General features: G+C 40.9%; 1 protein-coding gene across 12 annotated transcripts in view; it reads left to right on the forward strand.

Moving 5' to 3' along the window:
- The window catches only part of dock7 (dedicator of cytokinesis 7), a 50,641-nt gene that overhangs the window by 26,630 nt on the left and 1,061 nt on the right, over positions 1-22,950 (forward strand). Inside the window, exons 19-50 of one of the 12 annotated variants that reach the window (XM_042415826.1) lie at positions 460-546; positions 1,353-1,584; positions 1,760-1,924; positions 2,146-2,166; positions 2,557-2,726; positions 3,902-3,994; positions 5,718-5,807; positions 7,287-7,382; positions 7,489-7,629; positions 8,456-8,569; positions 8,755-8,922; positions 9,061-9,200; positions 9,898-10,067; positions 10,872-11,050; positions 11,292-11,474; positions 11,838-11,997; positions 12,233-12,329; positions 14,228-14,324; positions 14,556-14,690; positions 14,820-14,972; positions 15,359-15,517; positions 15,709-15,809; positions 15,946-16,138; positions 16,276-16,419; positions 16,728-16,859; positions 17,711-17,725; positions 20,392-20,517; positions 20,788-20,877; positions 20,993-21,229; positions 21,472-21,615; positions 21,722-21,828; positions 22,138-22,305. In XM_042415826.1, coding sequence (XP_042271760.1) covers positions 460-546; positions 1,353-1,584; positions 1,760-1,924; positions 2,146-2,166; positions 2,557-2,726; positions 3,902-3,994; positions 5,718-5,807; positions 7,287-7,382; positions 7,489-7,629; positions 8,456-8,569; positions 8,755-8,922; positions 9,061-9,200; positions 9,898-10,067; positions 10,872-11,050; positions 11,292-11,474; positions 11,838-11,997; positions 12,233-12,329; positions 14,228-14,324; positions 14,556-14,690; positions 14,820-14,972; positions 15,359-15,517; positions 15,709-15,809; positions 15,946-16,138; positions 16,276-16,419; positions 16,728-16,859; positions 17,711-17,725; positions 20,392-20,517; positions 20,788-20,877; positions 20,993-21,229; positions 21,472-21,615; positions 21,722-21,828; positions 22,138-22,305 — 4,307 coding nt within the window. Of the gene's footprint in view, positions 1-459; positions 547-1,352; positions 1,585-1,759; positions 1,925-2,145; positions 2,167-2,556; positions 2,727-3,901; positions 3,995-5,717; positions 5,808-7,284; positions 7,383-7,488; positions 7,630-8,455; positions 8,570-8,754; positions 8,923-9,060; positions 9,201-9,897; positions 10,068-10,871; positions 11,051-11,291; positions 11,475-11,837; positions 11,998-12,232; positions 12,330-14,227; positions 14,325-14,555; positions 14,691-14,819; positions 14,973-15,358; positions 15,518-15,708; positions 15,810-15,945; positions 16,139-16,275; positions 16,420-16,727; positions 16,860-17,710; positions 17,726-20,382; positions 20,518-20,787; positions 20,878-20,992; positions 21,230-21,471; positions 21,616-21,721; positions 21,829-22,137; positions 22,306-22,950 lie in introns of those variants that run through there. The other 11 variants (XM_042415817.1, XM_042415820.1, XM_042415818.1 and 8 more) reach the window with 11 other exon arrangements.

Here is a 22,950-nt window from a genome sequence, read left to right on the forward strand (position 1 = left end):
GTAAGACACTGTTTTTTAAGAATGCAAGTTTTTAAGGGACAAGTTTTTTTTTGTCAAAGTTTGCAGTTCTTGCTTTACAAATTCCTCAATAATGTTTTATGCTTGATAAGGGACTGGAGTCCTACAGACAACCAAACTTAAGTATTTAAGCAGAGTCCTTTAAGTCTTGTAAGTGTTTTTTTCAGGATAGAGCCTGAGAAATACAGTATATCATGCTGATGCATGATATTATGGATACTTTGAGCATCTTCTGTGATATTTCTAGACAAAAGCAACATCTTCCACCTCTGTAATTTTTGGATGAGATGTAAAAGGCTTTGGAGCTGACTTTCAACTTTTTTATTATATGCAGAATCGACGTCGTTCCACACAAAGTGGCCAATCTTTCATTTTTACTGTTTGTGAAATGGTCGTTTTACCAGTGCAGCACACATTTACCTGGATATTACTGTACTTCAGGTTCCTCTACCAGGGATGAAGTGGGTGGATAACCATCGAGGAGTATTCAATGTGGAAGTGGTGGCTGTTTCAACCATCCACACACAGGTAACAGGGACTCATCCTCATTACTCTGATCCATCTTTCAAGTTGATACCATCTGTATATATTTGAGCAGACTGAAAATGCTTGTAAATGAAAACGTCATTTTGCCAAAAGAACTTGTTTTTCAGGAATGAAGAAGAACAGCTTTATTATAATATGTACAACTGAATCGTTTTCGTAAGCATCACACATAGGTAATCATTTAAAATTTCAATTACAGTAAGTAAGAAGGAACAACCACACAGTGTTTTCACACTTAAATAGTAATTCCTCCCAAGCACCAGTCCATTAGTGGGTAAGGCTCACCACGCCAGTAAATTATTGAGGTCTACTCCATCTCTGTGTTGGCCGTAGTGTGGAGTGCTTGACTGTGGTCCCTAGGAGCCTAACTGGGACTAATGTGCTCATAAATCACTGTTCCTGGCACAGATTAGACTTGCTGGATTCTACTGTGTTCTTGTAGTAATGTTCGTTTTGCGGTTTCCACTCAGTGAGCCAACTTGCCGGCGCAGAGTTAAGGACAAGTAGATCCAAGCTTACTTTTGTTTTTTGACACCCCTTCCCTTTTATGGGTTTTTTCTCCTTCATCTTTCTCTCTCTCTAACACCATGTTGATTCTTCTCTTTGTTTTCTCTCTTCTCTGCATCTATCTTTATTATCTCTCTCTTTTCCTCTTTGATTCTGTTCTTTTACCATCACTCTCTTTCTCTGTCCTCTGTTTGCCTTGTCTTCTATCTGTTTTCATCAAACTTTTTCATTCTCATTTTCTCTTCTCCTGCACACCCATCTCTCCCACTTTCTCACCCCAGGACCAGTACCTGGATAAGTTCTTCGCCTTGGTACATGCCCTGGATGAACACATGTTCCCAGTCAGGATAGGAGACATGCGCATCATGGAGAACAACCTGGAGACTGAGCTCAAGTCCAGTATAGCAGCACTCAACTCTTCCCAGCTGGAGCCAGTGGTTCGATTCCTTCACCTTCTGCTCGACAAGTTGGTGTTGCTCGTGGTGCGACCGCCAGTCATTGCCGGACAGATAGGTATGTTACTGTAGTACCATTAGAGGCAGTGCTTTACAGTGATCCTGTGCACTCACAGAACACACACAACTGTGTGTTTCTGCACTGCACTTTGTCCACGTCTGCATTTTTGCATACATGTCATTCTGCTTCTGTCTGAACCTGTGTGTGTTTGTCGGCACGTGTCTGTGTTTAGTGAATCTGGGCCAGGCATCCTTTGAGGTCATGGCATCCATAGTGAATCGTCTTCACAAGTACCTGGATACCAGCCAGGATATGCATGGCCGCAACAGCCTGCTGTCCTCGTACATCCACTACGTCTTCCGTTTGCCCAGCGCTGACCCCAACTCACCTTCGCCAGGTATTTAATGATCAATACTTTTAGCCTCCTGACATTTTCCTTTTATTCTATATCTGTTTTTCTGGTTTCTACTTTTATGTTAACTTCATCCAACCCCCGTCTCACCCTCACTGGGTGTCTGTGATCAAACCTACCTGCCATAATTTTTCTTCTTCTATTTCTTTTTATCTTTTGCTTTTTCTCCTCCCACATCCATTTTGTCCTCTGCCTGCCCACTACAGACCCCAACTCATCTTTAACAGGTAGATATGTTCCACCACTGTGCATCTTAATCTCTGAATAATTGTTTTTCCCTCTGAAATTAAATGACATTTGGTTCTTCAAGTAAATATTGCATTTTGGTAAGGCATTTGGTTTGTGTTTTGGATGACATGACTTCATGCAGACCTCGCATAATAGCTCATAAACCATTATATACATTTATTATTGATTATATTGTTGAAGTACTTAACTTGTGGGTTCACCAACTGGAAGGTGAAGCATTGTGGTTTGGTTCAATGACTTCTTGTTTAGTGGTGGAGTTGAGTTAGTCACGCAACCATCATGTTAGTGGACTTCCAGTGGCTTGATGATAGTAATTATTCCCTTCACATTCCAGTTGTCCAATTTTCCATTTTTGTGTGTTGTCCCAGGCCCAGGAGGGCTGGGAGGTTCGGTTCACTATGCCACCATGGCTCGCTCAGCTGTTCGACCAGCCAGCCTCAACCTCAACCGCTCCCGTAGCCTTAGCAACAGTAACCCCGACATCTCCGGTACACCCACCTCTCCTGACGACGAGGTCCGCTCCATCATTGGCAGCAAGGTAAGGTCATCAAACAGCGTCTGCAACTAGACATGAGCCCGTAATTTAATATATCTTTGTACTTTTGGGATTCAGGTGATTTTCTGTGAAAGCATAAAAAAGACAAACCCATTGTTATTTTTTTTTATGTGGATGGATACAGCAGTGACAGATGGTACTGTGTTTTGAGCACTTTGCCCCACTGCACTGTTTGGCTGCCATGTCCACATTGCACGCGGATATCAAGAGTTAAATATTTAACACTGCTGTTAGTCCAGCAGCCCTCATTGATTTGTGATTTATTTTAGACGGCTCGTGTAAGGCGGTTGTACCGAATCTATAAATCTCAACCCACATCAAAGCAGAGGCCTTCCATGTGCACAGTGACCCAGGAGTCCGTTTTATCAACATGTAAACCCTATATCCAATGCGTAAACACAAGCTCGGACATCTTATCTCTCTAACCGCTGTAACAGCAACCTGACGCACACACACACACACACACACACATAGGCTACATGCATGGACACATAATGCTCAGTGTGTGCATGTTGTGAAAGGCAACACGGAAGTAAAACAGACGCTGTCAAGAAGATACAATAGCACATTGTTGCAGTAGTCATATATCTTTTGGAAGACATAAACAATAGCTCAGTCTTTTCAGTCTCCACTGGCTTTCTTTGTTGCCTTTTATTTTGTTTATGTTGTCGTGTTTTTTTTCTTGTATAATTTGTGATTTTTCCACTTCAGATTTTTTTTTCGTTTAACCCAAAATGAACCTGAATAGTGGGTGATTGATGTGATGTGCCTTTCTAATGGTCTTGCTAAACTTGTAACCGTGGTATGATGGATGCAGCCCCTTGTTTGATGAATGTTCCCTTTGCTGCTAATACTTAACTAAACCTTTCTTCTTTTGTTTCTGAGGGAGGGGAAGTTAATTCTTATCACAGAGAAAGAAAGGGAGAGAGAGATATAAATATATAACCTATTTGTTTTGCTCTTCTGTGGTGATGATTTGGATTTTTTTTATTTACTACTGACAGCTGACCTTTTTTTGGACCATTGGCATCTTCCAGCAGTCCTGACCTCTTAACCTCTTTAACCTGTGATTATTCCTTCCCTCCTCCTTCCCCCGTGCTGCTCGCTCATTCCCTTGCTTCCTGCCTGCCTTGTGTCCTTTGACCTTGGCACCGTAGGGCTTAGACCGCTCCAACTCGTGGGTACACACCATGGGCTGTAAGAGTGCCCCCTGGGGATCCAGCCCCGGGTCTGCTCCAGAAACCATGCAGGTGGTTTTATGAATGCCCCGTCCTCCACTTTGCTCACTACAAAAATAACTCACCCTATTCACCTTGAAGGGATACTGGGATATTTGGAGTTTTGGTTTATTTTTGTACTTTGCTAAAAAGGAACGTGAAGCTTAGGGACAACCCTTATCCTCCCATAATGGGTATTTATAATGTTCTCTTTTTTTGTCTTGTCATGATCACATCCTGCATTTATCAGCTCAACCTTTCGTCTAACAGCCTTCAGTAGTTTTAAGTCACATGACTATGATTGCCAACCATTTTTCTCCAAACCAGAGAGATTTCTGAACTGTGTACAAAGTGGCTAGTGTAGCGCAAAGACAAAAAAGACCAAAACTTTAGAATATTACAGTATTCTGCTAAACTTACAATCACAACCCTCCCATGATCCCACACATGGGAGTCACAGCCGCCTCCATGACCCCTCTACCTCTCATACTAGCGTTTCAGCTCACATCTAACACCTCTCTTTTTCTCAGTAGTTGCATGAAAAGACACATATAATCCAAATGCTGCCGTGCCAGTTTTTAATTGATACCAGAGTTGTCCATGGACATTGTAAGCCTCCCTTTCTTTCCATGCGAAGCTCGTTGGCCGTTCTGGGTTTACAGTGGTCAGTTAATGCTAACCTGAAACAGGGACGTACTGTCTTCTGTTTGCGTGTGAGTATTTTACAGATGATTGTCGGAGTAGTAGAGAAAAAGAGTAGTGTTAGAAACCATCTCCATCAGCAGTAGAGAGTTTTTTTTTTCCATTCATTTTATTTCATCTATTATTTCTCTTCAAGCACTTTTCCCGCTTCTATTCAGTCTCTCTGCTTTAACCTCATAGTCTCCACTATCAACTAACTTCCCTGCATGACTTTGTACTAACCTAGATTCACTCACTGTGTCACTGGAGCATGGTATATCTGTGAGCGTGAGTGTGTGTCTGTCTCCCATGTGTGCGTTCTTTTGTCTGCTCCACTTTCCATCTTCATGTGACGTCATGTCCTCTGTCATGTTAAGTTGTCATGACATTAACTTTTGTTTGTCACTAATTTACACATCCAGATTTATGAATATCAAGAAACCAAGATACACTTAATATTGCATATTGTACATATATTATTATTATATATATTATATTGTACATCGTGCAATCACAGCTAGATTATTAGATAAAAATAAATGTGACAGAGTATGTCAGCATTTAACCTGGAATGGAGCATTACGTTAGGCTGCCTACCAAGAATAAGGCCTTCAGAGGAAGAACTTTTACATTTTCAAAGTACTGTACTCACCTGGAGGGATGCAAAATGGCACATCACTAAGCAATGGCTGTAACATCAAGGAAGAGAAAAACAATCTGATGTCTTTGCTCGATATCATGGTCCTTCATGTAGCCATTTTGCATCCCACCTTCAAGGTATCAAGATAGCAATGTTTCAGAATGTTTTAGATTACGGCTACAACACTCGTGTTGTAGCCCTGTCCTGTTTAATTGTTTTGTGTCTTCATGTTTGACAGTGTGAGAGATCAGGTGTGCAAGTTTGTGTTTGTGTGTGTGCGTGTAGTTTGTTTGTGTGTGTGTGTGTGTGTGTGTGTGGATACGTGTGACCCAGCAGACACATTTCCCTGTGTGCTGAGGAAAAAAGGTGCAACCCCACGCTCCTGTTGCTCCTCCACTAACCTTGTTGTCACCGTTCCATTCATCCCACCCATAGGCCATGGAGCGCTGTGGCAATCGCATGTCTTCGCACACAGAGAGCGCCAGTTTCTTGCAAACTTTAACAGGACGGTTGCCCACAAAAAAGGTAGAGCCACTTGCACTGGGGGAGGAGCCCACCCCACCCACCTCTTCTTCGCCTCCTCACCTGTCTTGTCTGTGGATGTGTGCCTCTGGATTGGTTTATGTTGTATTTGGTGGTTGTGGAGTCTTGTTGAATGCTGAATGTCACTGATCTGCCTCTTGTTTTTGAATGTATCAAGGAGTTTTTCCATCCGCTTAGTCTGGGAAGTCTAAATTCATTGTGTACTATTCCCTCGAACATTGAGTGCAAACTGTGTTTGGTTTTCATTTAAGAAAGCGCATCACAGCGTGCATTCCAGTTTGTAATGACACCACTAGAGATAACCAGAAATACATACAGGTGGCTACTTTGTAGTCAGCTAGCTAATAGGCTACAATCCTCAATGGAATATACCAATATTAAAGTAGTTGTTTCACAAAAAAAACTCTTAATTCAAGGTCTACTTACTAGCTGTTTTCCCCAGAGCTTTCAACTGCATTTCACTTCTTCCTCCATGAATGGAGTCAACTTAATTGTCACTACTGAGCCATACTTGGTTGTCATACTTTAAAGAAGTAGAAATGTTTAAATCATAACAATTTAAAATTGGGATATCCTCTCTTTTTATAATATGTCAACAAAAATAGAGAAGACTTTCCAGACTGTAATCTCGAGTCAGCCAGACACTGTTGAATGTTGGTTTTGCACAAAAACACGCACACAGAAACAAGTTATAAATACATAAAACTTGGAAGAAATGATGAATAATACATTCTTCTCACCATGTAAAAAAAAGGAACTTTCCTCTCTCCATGTAAAAAAAAAAAAAAGATGAAAGAGAAAGAAACATTTTTCAGCTGTGCAGCATTATCAAGAACTTACTTTGAAATACTTTGATTTGCATGGTGATAAGAGTGCATTTTCTCATCATTTCTTAAAAGTAAGAATTGTTGCCCACAATTGAAGATTATATTTTGGTGATTATTTTTAGTGTATGAATTTAGATTTTCTGAAGTTGGTAACTTGAATTGTAACATCTTATATAACCTCACTCTGTCTTTAATCAAGTTAATTTTCAGTGTTGGGGGGCGCAGGAGCTCTACTGGACTAGAGAATAATATCGCCAATAATTGTTAGAATTTTGGGTTCCACAGTTGATACCTGTCAGCAGGTTCATTTGAGATAGAGACAGCAACAATGATTGTTTGAAGGGACATTTACTCACCAACATACATCTATAGCCAGTTAAGTTTAATTTCATGTCATATCCCCATTAAGTTACTCAATTTTGGAACCTTGTTTACAGTATATTTACTGAATGATCTGTTCACAAGTTCACAACATGTAGACCTACATATAGTTAAAGTTAAGCTAGATAGTGACTCTTATCCTGGAGTCTCACATTCTCTCTGTCTAGCTTTATTGCATTCTGTTTCCCTCTCCCTCTCTTACCATCCCTCTCCACCTCTTTCTCTGTGTATACTACGTCCCTGTCCTACCCAGCTCTTCCATGAGGAATTAGCCCTCCAGTGGGTGGTGAGCAGTGGAAGCGTCAGGGAAGGCGCTCTACAACAGGCCTGGTTTTTCTTTGAACTCATGGTAAGAAAACACTTAAAAACAGGTTTTACCCTAATGGAAACCCTATAAGACATTACTAGACATTACATCATGCTGTGTTTAATCCTGATAAACACTTTAACCACAGGTGAAGAGCATTATCCACCACCTTTACTTTGCTGACCGCTTAGAGTCGCCCAGAAAGAACAGATTCCCAGAACGTTTTATGGATGACATCACAGCCCTGGTCAGCACCATCGCCGGTGACATCGTGTCTCGTTTCCAGAAGGTAACTAATGACTAATGAAGGTTTGCCGTTCATGTCATTTGTAATGACATGTAATTTCAGAAATATCATGGAGCTTTAAATGTTGTGTGGATGCAGGTAAAGTCAGGGAATATGTCTGGAAAGTTAAAGGAATAAAGGAATTTTACATATTAATCTGTCCAGAGTTATAGAGTGTATACGATGTTTTAGCATGTCGTTTCACAATTTTTTGTTTTTGCTATATCATATTTGCTTTTGGCTCCAATAAACTGTAATAATATATAAATATATATAATAAAAAACCAAATCCATACTACACACTAATTCCGAGCAGATTTTTAGTATGTATGGAGTTTGTTTACACTGGAAATTTCGAAAACTCAAAACAGTTGGCATGCATACTGATTTTCAGGTGTGCCGTTGAAGGACACTATTCACTATTCTGCAACACAATGCACAAAGGAAACAGCTACTCAGAGCTGCACAGAATTAAAAGTAAGGGTATATGAGGGTGAAACACTTCCCAGAATACCTCAGACAACCAAATTTAACCATTGAATCTTTGGAAAAAAAACATTTTGCTGTTTTTCTGTTAGGCACAGCACATATACTGAATAATTTCCTGCTGGTATAAAACAATGTAATATGTGGCTCAGGAGGTAGAGCGCGTTGTCTGCTAATCAAAAGGTCGGTGGTTCGAGCCCCAGCTCCTCCAGTTTGCATGTGGAAGGGTCATTGGGCAAGATACCAAACCCCAAATTGTTGCTGTGCCATCAGTGTATGAATGTGTGTGTGAATGAGTGAATGTTTCTTGGAACAGTTCATGACTTGTGTTTGTCATCATCAGGATCTGGAACTGGTGGAGAGACTAAATACAAGCCTGGCCTTCTTTCTCAATGATTTGCTGTCGGTCATGGACAGAGGCTTTGTCTTCACCCTTATCAGGGCATACTGGAAGCAGGTAAATGCCTTATTTAGATTCCTGAAAAGCATTTCAGGTGTCTTCACAGCATTAAGAATACATCAAGGACTCATTTACGTTTCAAGATTTTCAGTTATTTTGACAGCAGCCCCATTCTTTTAAGATGTATTTCTTTGTGTTTTCTTTTATTACGTACACTCATGTGGACTGTTTCTTCTCTCCAGGTGTCCACAAAGCTTTACACTCTGCAGAACCCGACATTGGAGTCTTTGAGGCTCGATTTCTTGAGAATCGTTTGCAGCCACGAACACTACGTCACCCTCAACCTGCCTTGCAGCCTGCTCACTCCGCCTGCCTCGCCTTCCCCCTCCGTCTCCTCCGCAACTTCACAGGTCAGACAAACAGGGACGGAGAGGAATTGTACACTGTCTTGTCAAATCATCTCGGCTTTAGTTATAGTCAAAGTTAATCACAAATAAAATATTAAAGATGTCTCTCTTGTTTGGTTGTCCCTCTCTTCTCTGCCACAGAGCTCTGGGTTCTCCACACATGTCCAGGACCAAAAGATAGCCAACATGTTCGAGCTGTCTGTCCCCTTCAGAGAGCAACACTATCTGGCTGGACTGGTACTGTCTGAACTGTCTGTAATACTGGACCCAGACAATGAAGGGTTAGTATATATATCTAAGAGTTGTTTTGTGTGAGTGAGGGATGTGTTTTTGGGTCAGAATGATGGTATTTTGAGTTTCAGGGATTAAGGAATGATAGTGGAAGGTCCTCACGAATCATGTAATTTTTATGGATGGGTGTCATTGTTTGTGTCTTTGTCTGTCTGTTTGAGCAGGACTCATACCCGATAAACTGCCATATATTGTAAAGAAAGGAAGGTTAACGTTTCCGATTCTGTTGGTGAGAGATAAGCCTGCTGACTCGTAAATGAGTGTGTACATGTTATAAAAGCATGGGATTGAGTTATGGTTATACAAGATTATTTTAATGTGTGTTCTCTTTTTCGCTATCACCCTTTGTCCTTTCATACTTAAGATAAAATAATAATAATAAAATAATAAAAATTTTACAAGTGCTTACTCCGTGCAATAACAAATTAGAATAATTTCAATGCAATCAAGAAATAGAAACAGAGATAAAAGACAATTAATAAAAATCTTAAGAATAATTAAATTAATAAAAGCATAAAACAAAAAGGAAAACTTTAACTAAAACTACCCTCTGTCTTAAGCATCGCCCTGGGGACCGAGAGCAACAGCTGGTCTGCAGATCGGAGAGTACAAGCAGGGGTGTGAGGGGGTGTAAATGAGTTCCACGTTTTTATTTTTTCCTGTTTTTGCCTCTTTTCTATTTTCCAGGATGTTTGGCCTGCATAAGAAAGTGGTCAGTGTCGTTCATAACCTCTTGTCCAGCCATGACTCCGACCCGCGCTACGCTGATCCTGAGGTCAAGGCCCGGGTCGCCATGCTTTACCTGCCTCTGATCGGCATTGTCATGGAAACACTGCCACAACTCCATGACTTTACAGGTACTGATTAAGAGCAACACTATGAGCTTATTGCCAGTGATGCAAAACTACAACAGTGGATCATTTTGTCAAAAGTTAAATGGTTTCTCTTTGAAAACTGAAACAAATCTGATATTTATACGTCATCTTCTTTATCATGTGTCAGTTACCACATCTAACTGTATTTCCATTGTTCAGTCAGCAGCACATAATCTGAGTAATGTTATGAGACGTAATGTGGCAACCTGCCAAATACTCTACTCTATTTCAAACAAATGCAGCTCTTAAGTTACAGCATGACCTTTTAATAGCATATCTTTTGAATCAGATGAGGTTATCATTTGACATCTAAAGGATGCTGCCCTCTAACTTAATGTACTAGCTGATTTCTTACATCATTTCATCTCTATATGACATTTTATCTCTCCTTTAAGCCTCTAGCCTGGTGAACATGTGTTCCCAAGGCTTATATTGAAGTTACACTTTCATAAATGTTTGAATGTCAACAGTCACTTAAACTCAAGTTATAAAGTGGTTTGAAAAAGTCTGTCCTCTTTTGTGAGGCCACCTGATTCAGAGTACAGAGAGGTTTCATAAATACTGTAGCAGTTATTGTCATGCTTGTAGATCCGGTAGGATCAGTCACTGGAGGTTTCCCTTATCAATAACTTTGAACCATCCTATTTTTTCCTTAATTACATCAACATAACCTCTTTTTCACTCATTTATTGCGATGTTTTTTGCAGTTTTCGTATTCCTGTGGTGTCTCCAAGTAACGTTAACTGATCATTCAAACTTTCTTTTCTCTCCTTTTCGCATCACTAGAGTCCCATAACCAGTGGGGTCGGCCAGGAGGTCACCAGGGAGCGGCGGTGGGCAGCGGTGGAGAAGAGGCAGAGGGAGAGGGTAACAGCATGATCAGTCAGACGGTCGCCATGGCAATAGCAGGCACCTGCACCGCCTCTCCAATCTCCCGACCAAGCAGCTTCTTGCTCAACTCGCAGGTAACGTAGTGATTAGTGACATAGTGATTCTCTTAATTATACTTTGTCTCCTACAATACAGTAGAATTTAATATCACCAAATTGCCCTAAAATTGTAAAATACAGTTGTCTATAATGAATTGTCCTACTACTGTAGATTATTCCAAAATCTTAAACAAACCATAACCTGTCGTTTCTTATCACACCTCTCTTCTTTTTGTTCTTTCTGTGTTCTTTTTCTCCTCCTGGTCCATCTCCTCAGGCGAGTCGTCAGCACGGAAGCTTCTCAGCCGAGTCGAGTCGTAGTCTGCTTATCTGTCTGCTGTGGGTGCTGAAGAACGCTGATGAGCTGGTGTTACAGAAGTGGTTCACAGACCTGTCAGTGTCCCAGCTGAACCGCCTGCTGGATCTCCTCTACCTCTGTGTCTCCTGCTTCGAGTACAAGGTAAGACCAACACCGACTACACTCTTTCTTTTTTGTAAGTCTGTAAATCTTCTTTGGATGACTCCTGCTGTATTCTTACATACCGAACATCAGTTTCTCTGCGGCTAATATGCTTTCGCTACTGAATGTGCTGATAAAATAATAAAATCCGCCAACTTACTACTTTATATGCTACAACCATCTATTTCTCTCTGTGTATTTCAAGCTCTTCCCGCTCTGCTATCTGCTCGCCGTTCGCTTTCCTTTGCTCGCACATTTGCTTTTATCCTACTAACTTGCTTTGCTTGCTGAGTGCTTTGCTGCAAATAACTTCCCTGCTGTGTTCTCTATCCGTCCGCTCACCCTCTGCGTCATGGATACAAGGCCCATGTTGTGTTCACCATGCAGGGGAAGAAGGCGTTTGAGCGAATGAACAGCCTGACCTTTAAGAAGTCCAAAGACATGAAGGCCAAGCTGGAGGAGGCCATACTGGGTAGCATCGGGGCGAGACAGGAGATGGTACGACGCAGCCGCGGACAGCTAGGTGGGGGAACAATCTCACGCATTCACTGACACACATGCATATCCTGGACGCACACACACACACAAGCAGGAAGAACCACATGCTAACAAATGTAAAGCATAAACCCTCCAACACATGTTTCAATAGTTCTGTAGATAAAGCTACAGTCATTCAACCAAAGTCAGTCACGTTTCACTGTGTACACACCTTCTTTCACCATCAATAAAAAGCAAATAATCCTTTCACCACCATTCAGAGCGGAGTCCATCTGGCAGCGCATTTGGCAGTCAGGAGAATCTGCGTTGGAGGAAGGACATGACCCACTGGAGACAGAACAGTGAGAAGATGGACAAGTATGTTTTGTCTTAGCCTTAATCCATTTTTCTAATTCTTATTTTCTCGACTTACAGTACCAGTCAAAAGTTTGGAAACATTTTCTCATTCAAGGGAATGGGAAGGTGTGTTCAAACTTTTGTCTGGTACTGCATGTCTCACAAAAACTTACTCCCAAGAGACCCCAAGACGATTATTTTACTGTCTTCTGTGGTTTTTGTTCCCTTTTAAACAAGACTCTCAGAGGTTATTTTTGCATGAAAGATGTACATAACGCACAAAAATTTTCATCCCCACTTTAAATATCAAGCTCCTCATGTGCTCCATTTCCATTTTCTTTTAAGTAGAATCTTTTAGAAGCACCTACGACTACATTACGTAAAACGTTCAAGTGTGAAATAAGTGTTTAAACGATCATCTTTTAATCCTCTAAACATGATACGACAGCTCAAATCCATCCAGTAATACACGCCATCACGATCATCAAGTCGTGCTGAAGCCCATTCATTGTTCATTTTTTATTTTCCATATGTGTTGCTGGATTTACATATGAACAGAATCTGATTTATTTAAAATATCATCGCAGTCTAAATCCAACTGTAAGTATTTCCATGTTTGCCTAGCAACTACAGATATCTGTGTTGCATGCACTTTAAAAAAAAACACAGTTTTGTATCTTATGCCACTGGAACTATACTTTTTTTTGTTAAATGGTGACAAAAGATACAGTTTTGTGCTTTTTTTTTTGGGTGTGATTTTTTGTTTTCTTCTCTGTTCTTTTGTTAATTCAGCTCCAGCCTTTGTTTTCTGTTAATTTCCATTTGTTCTCTCATGTCGCTGTGTGTTTATATAGGAGTCACAGATCAGTCAGGTATTGTATGGTCCACATTTGCTGTGTGCTCCTTTTTGAATTCCCCCTTTGCTTTAGTTCCTTGATTATGGTGTATTCAAACGCATGTGGAAAGTTTGACCATTGCGATGGACACAAAATGAATGTCCACATTCAATTTTCCTAATAATAAAATTTCCCAGCTACAGTTTTTTTTTTGTCCGTGTGGGCCACATTAGTGTTCACACATGCTCATGAATGCACCATCAGAGATCCCCTGATCCTGGTTCTGATCCTTGAACCCACCCCCCCCCCCCTCATCCCAATCAGTCCCCCTGCCCCCGGTAACAATGTCTGTCTCAGGGTTGGTAGTGGTTGCAGTGGGTCTGTTTTGCTTTTTTTAACCAGTGTGCTTCTTGTTTTGGGGCTCTTGACTCGTCTCGTGTGTTTCCCTGGTTGCTCCTGCAGCAAAAAGCAAGACAAATGTAGACGTCGTTGTTTGTTGTAGATGATCTGTTTGATTTGAAAAATAACAGTCAGATTCTGATTTAAGACATGAAGATATCTAATGATCAGGCCTAGTGTGCCAGCTGTAGACAAGAAATGAATGACTTAGCTGTGAATTCACTAAGTAATGAAGAATAGTTTCCTCTATCCCTTTTTAACCTCTTAACTCTCTGTGAGGGAAGTGATAGATGTAGCCTAACTGTCTACATGTGGTTGCTGTGGATCGTCTGAAAAGGTTGAAGAGTATGACATGCAGGTTAAAAGGCATCTTGCAATGCAATATTTGATTTTTACATGGATGAAGACAAACAGATTTAATCAACTTTGTGCTGCTGTTGTATGAAAATATCATAGTCATCAGTTAAACTTAAAGAAAATGAGGGAAAAAAAAGAAAAATCTACTCTGCACATAACTTTTTCTTCCGCACAAAGACTCTTACATTGTTTGTGATTATGGGCAATGGCTTGAATTTGGTGACTGGAAGCTCATGCAACATTCAAGGGTACATCATCATCATCATCATCGCAATCTGAGAGTTAGTAATCATCTTGTGACTGTGGTTTCTGGTTTCTTGATTGTAGGACCAGAGCTGAGTTGGAACACGAAGCACTTATTGACGGTAACCTCGCGACGGAGGCCAACTTAATTATTCTCGATACTTTGGAGATCATTGTACAGGTATGCAAGCGAACAAGGCTTTCTATATTTTCCTCTTGCACAACGCAAATTTGTATGAGTACACACACAAATATCTCTTGGTTAACAAGCATACATAAACCCAAACATGCAGATCCAAAGCTGGAAAATTTTGCATTTTGTTGTAATGTTTGTGTTCCGTCTGTCATTGCTGGTGCTGTGATCACCTGTGTGCTCCTATAATAACTGTAAATGCGACCCTCTCTCCTCCAGACGGTATCAGTGACAGAGTCTAAGGAGAGTATCCTGGGTGGGGTGCTGAAGGTGCTGCTCCACAGCATGGCCTGCAACCAGAGCGCCCTCTACCTCCAGCACTGTTTTGCCACACAGAGGGCTCTGGTGTCTAAGGTGAGACTACTAGACTTTCTATTAAAGTTCTTTATTTCCTTTCATCCTTACATTGTCTTTTAGGACTTTGCACTTAATATATTTGTCTATATTGTTTCAATTTGGGTGTATTTCTCTCTGCCTGTGTAGTTTCCTGAACTGCTATTCGAGGAGGAGACAGAGCAGTGTGCTGACCTGTGTTTGCGACTGCTGAGGAGCTGCAGCAGCAGCATCAGTACTATCAGGGCCCACGCCAGCGCCTCCCTCTACCTCCTCATGAGGCAAAACTTTGAGATTGGCAACGTGAGTAAAATATAGAACTAAAACTTTACAACCCAAAATGTTACGTGTTGGTATTTTGCCTTTATTTAATGGATAACATTTGTCGATGAAAATGTTACTGTCGGTTGGCCAGTTCATAGCTATTTAATTTTATTTGTTTTTGTATTCCTAAATGTGTTCCAGTTTTTCTTAGAACAAAACCAAACATTCCCCACAGTTGTTCAGTTCAGGCCCACTTAATGGTGCATGCATCATCTGTCTTGGGATAGTGATGTCACACTTTTCACACAAAGACCTTTTCAAGTTAGAAAGGACATCTGCACATCTGTCAATTAAACACTGGTTGACTTGATCAAACTTTTTTTTTTTTGGCCAAAACTTTCTTCTTTTTGTTGTTGCACTCTCAGAACTTCGCGAGGGTGAAGATGCAGGTGACCATGTCTCTGTCCTCGCTCGTGGGAACATCGCAGAATTTTAACGAGGAGTTCCTGCGTCGCTCTCTAAAGACCATCCTCACCTACGCAGAGGAGGACCTGGAGCTGAGGGAAACCACCTTTCCAGACCAGGTACTGATTAATCCATTTATTGTCAATCAGAATGTGAGAAGAATGTGAATTGGCTGACAACTTACTTCCGATAGTTGATTTATTTATTTTTTTTACTGATTTACTCCTTTTTACTATTTTTTAATGTTATTTTTAAGATAAAATATTTGGGAAACAGCCTTTTTAACTCAAGCTCTGTTCTTTTGTTCCAGGTCCAGGACCTTGTTTTTAACTTGCACATGATCCTGTCTGACACGGTGAAGATGAAGGAGCACCAGGAAGATCCTGAGATGCTCATAGATCTCATGTACAGGTACAGAACACATGCAGACTCAAGGGAACATTTCTTGATTGCTTTTAAGTGCATTTATTCACTGTGACTATCAATATCTTGTTGTTTTTGTGCTTTCATGTGTGGTTTGTTGTGTGTCGTCCTCGTCCATCTGCAGGATTGCAAAAGGTTACCAGACATCACCAGACCTGCGGCTAACATGGCTCCAGAACATGGCTGGAAAACACTCGGAGAGGAACAACCACGCTGAGGCCGCCCAGTGTCTGGTGCACAGCGCTGCCTTGGTAGCAGAATACCTGAGCATGCTGGAGGACCGCAAGTATCTACCTGTCGGTTGTGTCACCTTCCAGGTAAGGACATTTCTGGATAGCTGTAATGTGTGTGTGTGTGTGTGTGTGTGTGTCAGCCTGTACTTTTTAGCACGAGAAATGTACACTAATGTGTGTACTTGTATTACCTTTCTTGTATTTGTGCATACGTGCTCCAGAACATTTCCTCCAATGTGCTGGAGGAATCTGCTGTCTCTGATGACGTGGTGTCCCCAGATGAGGAGGGCATTTGCTCAGGGAAATACTTCACTGAAATCGGCCTCGTGGGACTCCTGGAGCAGGCTGCTGCCTCTTTCTCCATGGTGAGAATAAATGAAGGATAGATGGGTTGTTAGATATATGGATGTTGACAAGGATGCTATAGATCAAGTCAGGGATTTTGGAGCAAGTAAGAAACATTTTTATGAAAACAAAATTGCATTCAGAGGTTTATTTATCCAAAATCTTCTTTACAGAAGCTATTCAACACATAACATACAATACAAAGGCTGAAGTCAGATGCCCATGTAACTTGTCAAGTGATCCTAAGTTGTGTTTTTAAGGTGTTGTGTGTTGTTTTGGGGTTTTTTTTTTTCTACCACATTAACGTTTGTCTTGCGCTCCCTTTCAGGCCGGCATGTACGAGGCGGTAAATGAAGTGTACAAGGTACTGATCCCTATCCATGAAGCCAACAGAGATGCAAAGAAGCTAGCCACCATTCATGGTAAACTACAGGAAGCCTTTGGCAAAATTGTTCATCAGGTAAATACACACACACACACACACACACACACACATATATACGGTGTAGCTCTCCTCTCTATGCTCCAGTAGCTGAAGGTGTGAAGCTGCTTCTGGATTTATACAGGAACCAGAAGAGAAAAGAAGTTAAATGTAACCCAGATATGATGTTGAGTTTCCTGCTATGAAATGATCACATCTGGGTTATATGAGGTTACAAACTAGATTTTTTTTTTTTTCATATTTATGAAGCAGTATAGAAAGGTTAAGTTTCTGCGATGAGATCAATAACACAACAGGCTACTAAGTGCAAAGGACCGTTAGCAACACTTCTCATCTTCAATGCTCCAGAGCACTTTGCATTTATCATGGTCTTCATACAAGTAAAATGATAACTGGACACCAAACACAACTGAAAATATCCTGGAAAATATGTACTGATGTTTCCATAAACATTAGCTTTTACACAGACACAGCTTTGCATGATTTCATTATTTGGCATTTTTAATCCCAGTGTACTTATTTATTTATTTATTTATACTTTGTCAGATACCTTGCATGCTTTATTATATTTGTAAAGTATGAAACTGAGGATGCATGAGATGTGGGAAGAGACTCCAGTTGTGTTTTTTTTTTCTTGGTGGCAAAAAAAAATGCTTCATTCTATAAAAATAAAATGTTTGCTTGAGAAAAAAGTTTTCATATTTTCATCAGAGGCCAGTCGCTCTGCGCTCCAGTTCGACTGCTAGTAACTAATTCAAAGAGTCGGTCCTCTTCGCTGTAACACCACCGTGTGTGAGTGTTTACACTGTGTGTGGGGGGGGTGTATGTGTGTTGTCGTTCACATGTCCTGTATTCTCTTTGTCACACAGAGTACTGGCTGGGAGGTAGGTAGCTAAACGGTTCCTGCTTGGCCCTGCTCATGTTGTTTATCTTTATATATTTTTTATCTACTCTTCATCTTTTTATTTGCTAGCCGTGGGCATCCTGTTGCTCTCTATGCTTTGTTACATACATCCAATCCATTAACACCTGCAGACAATGTTAACTGTCTGCCCCCACCGGGGACACCTGCTGTGTACACACAGCAACACCCTCACTGTTTTCCTGTCGCCTCCTTCCTCTCACTGTGCAAGAGGAGCTTGTGTTTTATTTTTTTTAACGTTGACAGTGTTGGTAGGCTGTGCATGGGAGCCACAGTGTCTGACACTAATGATAAAAGTCTCCAGTGAATGCATCACCCGCACAATCCGCACTCTCCCCCGTCCTCATCTCCTGTCTGTCTGCTGGTGTGTCAGTCAGAACACACTCATCACGACTGGCATCGTCCCACTGTCACACTTCATCTCATCTCATCTTCAAACCCAGGGCTCGATTTCAGTGCACTGTTTTTATCTGCTAGCCTCCCTGCTTTAGTCACGGGTCATTCTTTCCACACACAATTTAAATGAGCCTTTGAAAACATAAGGTGTCGCAAAAACTTGCATTGGTTTGAAGCTGGAAACCAAATTTTTGAGGCAGTCAGGTTTTTTTTTTTCCAAGAGGGTTCAACTCACAGTAATCTCAGGATTACTTGATTTATCCCTTTTGATTTTGATTAGTTCTTATTCTTGCCCTTTCTTTTATAGTTCAAACTAAATCGACCCCTGATTTTATTTATTTTTTTCATCCATTTGCTTTCTTTCGTTAACAGTATTAACCTCTAAGTTCTCATGGTTTGTTGCATGAATCGGACAGAGCGCTCCTCGTTCCTTTTTGGGAACCGCACTGAAAGTGCATGGTGTGTTTCTGAAGGTTGTGGATCTTTATTTCTCACTTCTTTGTCTTTCTGACTTGTTTTTTTTCTTCGTAACTGTCTGCCTTTGCATGGTCTAGATCCTTTCTCTAAGTCAATGGAGATCATTTTGCTGTTGGTGATGATGACATCTTTTTTTTTTGTGTTAGTTTGTGTTTGTGTTGTTTTTTGAAATTCTCTGGAGGAACCCAATCCTGATTAAAATTTGTTCTGTTTTCTCCTTTTTGATTTCCCTGGTTGCCGACCCTTCCTTCCCACTTTACTTAATTGTGTCTTGTGGTAAGTTTCTTAGTTTTCAGGGCTTCTTAAATTCCTGCTTTTAATTTCTTTGAAGTCAGCAGTTGAAGTGGAAGTACATCATTTATTTATTTTTAGATCTGCATCAAACACGTAGCTAAGAAAAGGGTTTATTTGATTATCGTGTACTAGAAGTCGAATACAAAACTCCTCAATTCATCAGCAGTTTCTGTCTTTCTCCTGTCGTACATACATACACATACACACTCGTTCTCTCACGACTGTGTCAGACATGCTGTACTTCCTGACTTTATGTACTTTAATGTGGTGCTGCTCTCTGGATGCTCTTTCCAAGTAGAGAGATCTGTGCAGAACAAAAGTGTGAGTTTCTGCATTTGATGATTTTTTCTTAACGCCGGACATTCCTTTGATATAATGGGGTGTTTGGGTTTTTGGTTTGGAGGGGTTCAGGTCAGGGTTTGGTTGAGGGCGGGGGGGGGGGGACGGGGGGACTCATTTTTTGTTCTGCAGAGACTTTTCTCTCAATGTTTCCTCTGTTCTCTTTCTCTGCTCATGACTTCTGTGGCTGATTTATGCCATCTATGGCTGCTTTTTAGCAACCCTCTTTGCAGTTTGATCTATTTTTATCAAAGCAGGCAAAATGAAAGAAGTCAGAGTCGATGTTGACTTCACTTAATTGAATATTATACCCATTTAGGAGTCTAATCTTCTATACCCGTGTGAATATGCTGCCGGCTGATAAACGAGTGATTTTAAAATAGGCTGTTTGTTTCATGCTGATCTTTTGTCGTCTTTGCCTGCCTGTCCTCAGCTGTAGAGGAGGAGAAACTGTAGAACAAGCTTGTAAAAAGTGGAACTTCTACAAACGGATGCAAAATGTCATGCCTGCTTCTTACTGTGGGATTTTAGTTACCGTTGACTAAATATACAGATGATGATGTCGAGGCTGCTGACCTCCTCTCGGCTGCTTCGTATCTGACACCAACTTCTTTTAAAAACACTTTTATACACCTCGATAGACTGCAACACAACAAGCAGAATAAACAGAAATTACATGTTACATTAAACTGTTATTAGTCAGGTTTTATGTATTTTAGTTGTATAATGTTTGCAGTTGGATGTGATCGCTGTATGGATGATGAAACGTGTTGTCGCAGTATAGCAATGATTTTTCTTCCTTATCTTACCCTTGAACTGTTTCTACTTACACTGTGAACTAAAGGGTGTTTGATGGATTTCTCATCAGAATATAGAGCAACAACATAAACAAAGCTGTCATTTGGTTGTAATTTACATTATGTTCCAACTGTGCAACACCCTTGTAAGAGCTGATGGTTTTCACTGCATCTCTGTCTGGAGTCTGATGACTTTTGATACTTTGGAGTTCTTCATTTTTACAGTTTTTAAGTATGGATTAAAATCAAATTGTTCAGATATGGTTGTAAGTCCTGTTTCTGCTCAGCACCAACATGTATTTTCCTGTGCCTGCAGGATGGAAAGAGGATGTTTGGTACATACTTCAGAGTTGGATTTTATGGTTCAAAATTCGGCGACTTAGACGAGCAGGAGTTTGTGTACAAAGAGCCCGCTATCACCAAGCTGGCCGAAATCTCTCACAGGCTGGAGGTAAATACCACAAAGATGTGTCATGAAATGATCTATTATGTAATACATGCCAAGTGCAATCAAGTTATATGTGATGTTCTTTTAATGTTTCATCCCAGGACCCAATTAAAAGTTTTGATATCACATACATCAATTATGTAGGTCAGCTACAGCTCAGCTGGAATGTCATTTTCAACTATATTTTTTATTCATTTTTACTTCTTAGGTATATGTGCTGTTAATAGTCTTTTAGCAACATTTAACGAGGCTCTGTGCTGTGTTTCTTCTCAGGGTTTCTATGGCGAGCGATTTGGAGAAGACCAGGTAGAAGTCATTAAGGACTCTAACCCAGTGGACAAGTGCAAGCTTGATCCAAATAAGGTTTGTGTTGGACATTATTGTTGGATAAAGCTGACAGTCTTGAAGCTTTTAGTCTGAGAATCCGATAGAACTGAAGAAACACGACCTAATAACCTAACCGTCTTTCTCTCCGCAGGCATTCATCCAGATCACGTACGTGGAACCCTACTTCGACACCTATGAGATGAAGGACCGCATCACCTACTTCGACAAGAACTACAACCTGCGACGTTTCGTCTACTGCACGCCCTTCACTCTGGACGGGCGGGCCCACGGGGACCTGCACGAACAGTTTAAACGCAAGACCATCCTCACCACCTCCCACGCCTTCCCTTACATCAAGACACGCATCAACATCATCCACAAAGAGGAGGTGGGTGAACAGTTTACAACCAGTTCACTGGAAGACAAGTTGAAGGGCACTGACCTGCTGAAGCCTTCAGTTTCATTCACTCAGGCAGTCAACCTAAACAATTATTAATAAAAATATGGAAGGGATGACATTTTGGAGATTTTGTGGCCATAAAAGAGATGAGAGAGAGCTTTTTCATTCAACCCTCGCTGTGTGCATTCATCCATATCACTAAAGGCACTTGTCTCTACATCACTCTCCAGATTATTTCCACGCCCATCGAGGTGGCGATAGAGGACATGCAGAAGAAGACTCAGGAGCTGGCCTTCGCCACCCACCAGGACCCTGCTGACGCCAAGATGCTGCAGATGGTCCTGCAGGGATCAGTGGGCACCACCGTCAACCAGGTAACATTTTAAGATTAAAAACAAATATAAGTTCTTTGCATATGTGTAAAGATTCTCAGGTTACGTGAAGTTATAGATTGTTAATCAAATGATTTGTTTTCCTCAGGGTCCTCTGGAGGTTGCTCAGGTGTTCCTGTCAGAAATCCCCAGTGACCCAAAGCTATACAGACACCACAATAAGCTACGGCTCTGCTTCAAAGACTTCACAAAGAGGTACGGGCTGTTTATGTTCCTTATACCTGTGAACAGCGTGTTGGAGTCAGAGGGACACGAGCTTTAATACAGAAGAACATAATTATGAGAGAACAATCTTTAAGAAATAATGAAAATTATCTGTGAAAAAGGGATATTTTGACTGTATGTGATAAATCAAAACGCTGCTGTCGGTGCAGTTGTCTGATGTGCAGCCTATTTCAGTCACTGTTCATTTTGATTTAGCTGATACTTCTTTTAAAAAACAAGCAGATATGTAGCGCAGAATTCACTTGCCTGCAACGTATTTCATGGACATTCCTCCCAAAGGTGTGAAGATGCCCTGCGTAAGAACAAGAGCCTGATCGGTCCAGACCAGAAGGAGTACCAGAGGGAGCTGGAGAGGAATTACCACCGCCTGAAGGAGTCGCTGCAGCCCCTCATCAACAGAAAGATCCCTCAGCTTTATAAACCTGTCCTGCAGGTCAACTCACACAGGTAGGACTGGACGCGGGCACTGTTTCTATGTGTGTATTTGTTTGAGAGAGAACCACCGTGTGAGTGCACTAATGTTTTGGATTGTAAATTAAACCAGTCTTTGTTTTTGCTCTGTAAATATCACGCAGCAAACGGACAGCTTGACAAGGTAGTTTTGGTCTTTTTGTGATGCTGTTTTGAGTTCTGTGCTTGTGTCATTTGTGTGGTTTCCACTGGTCACTGGAGTTTAAAAGTATTTTTAGTAGAGCGGCAACAATAAGTCCATTAATTGATCGACAGAAAACGAATCGGCAACAATCGTTTTATAATAGTCATTCTTCAAGCAAAAATGCCAATTGCCAATTTTATGTAATAGTTAGCTGCAGCTGTTTGCCAGAAATGAAAAACAGAAAAACGTTTCTTTGCAAGTATGTTTATCAGTTAAGAACAGTAGTAGAGATAAAACACACATTCAACTTGAGGAAATCATAAATAAATTCACTTTTTATAATCAGTGATTGTAGTTTTTAACCTTTAGGGTCACATAACTGTGGATGAAAATACTATTAAAGTTACTGCTGGACATTGTGGTTTTATTTTTTGCAAAACCTCACATTCTCACCATCCTCACAAACCAGATTTGGTCTTCAAAATGGAAATAATAGT

Source organism: Thunnus maccoyii, chromosome 7 (assembly GCF_910596095.1).
Source record: "Thunnus maccoyii chromosome 7, fThuMac1.1, whole genome shotgun sequence".
NCBI lineage: Eukaryota > Metazoa > Chordata > Actinopteri > Scombriformes > Scombridae > Thunnus > Thunnus maccoyii.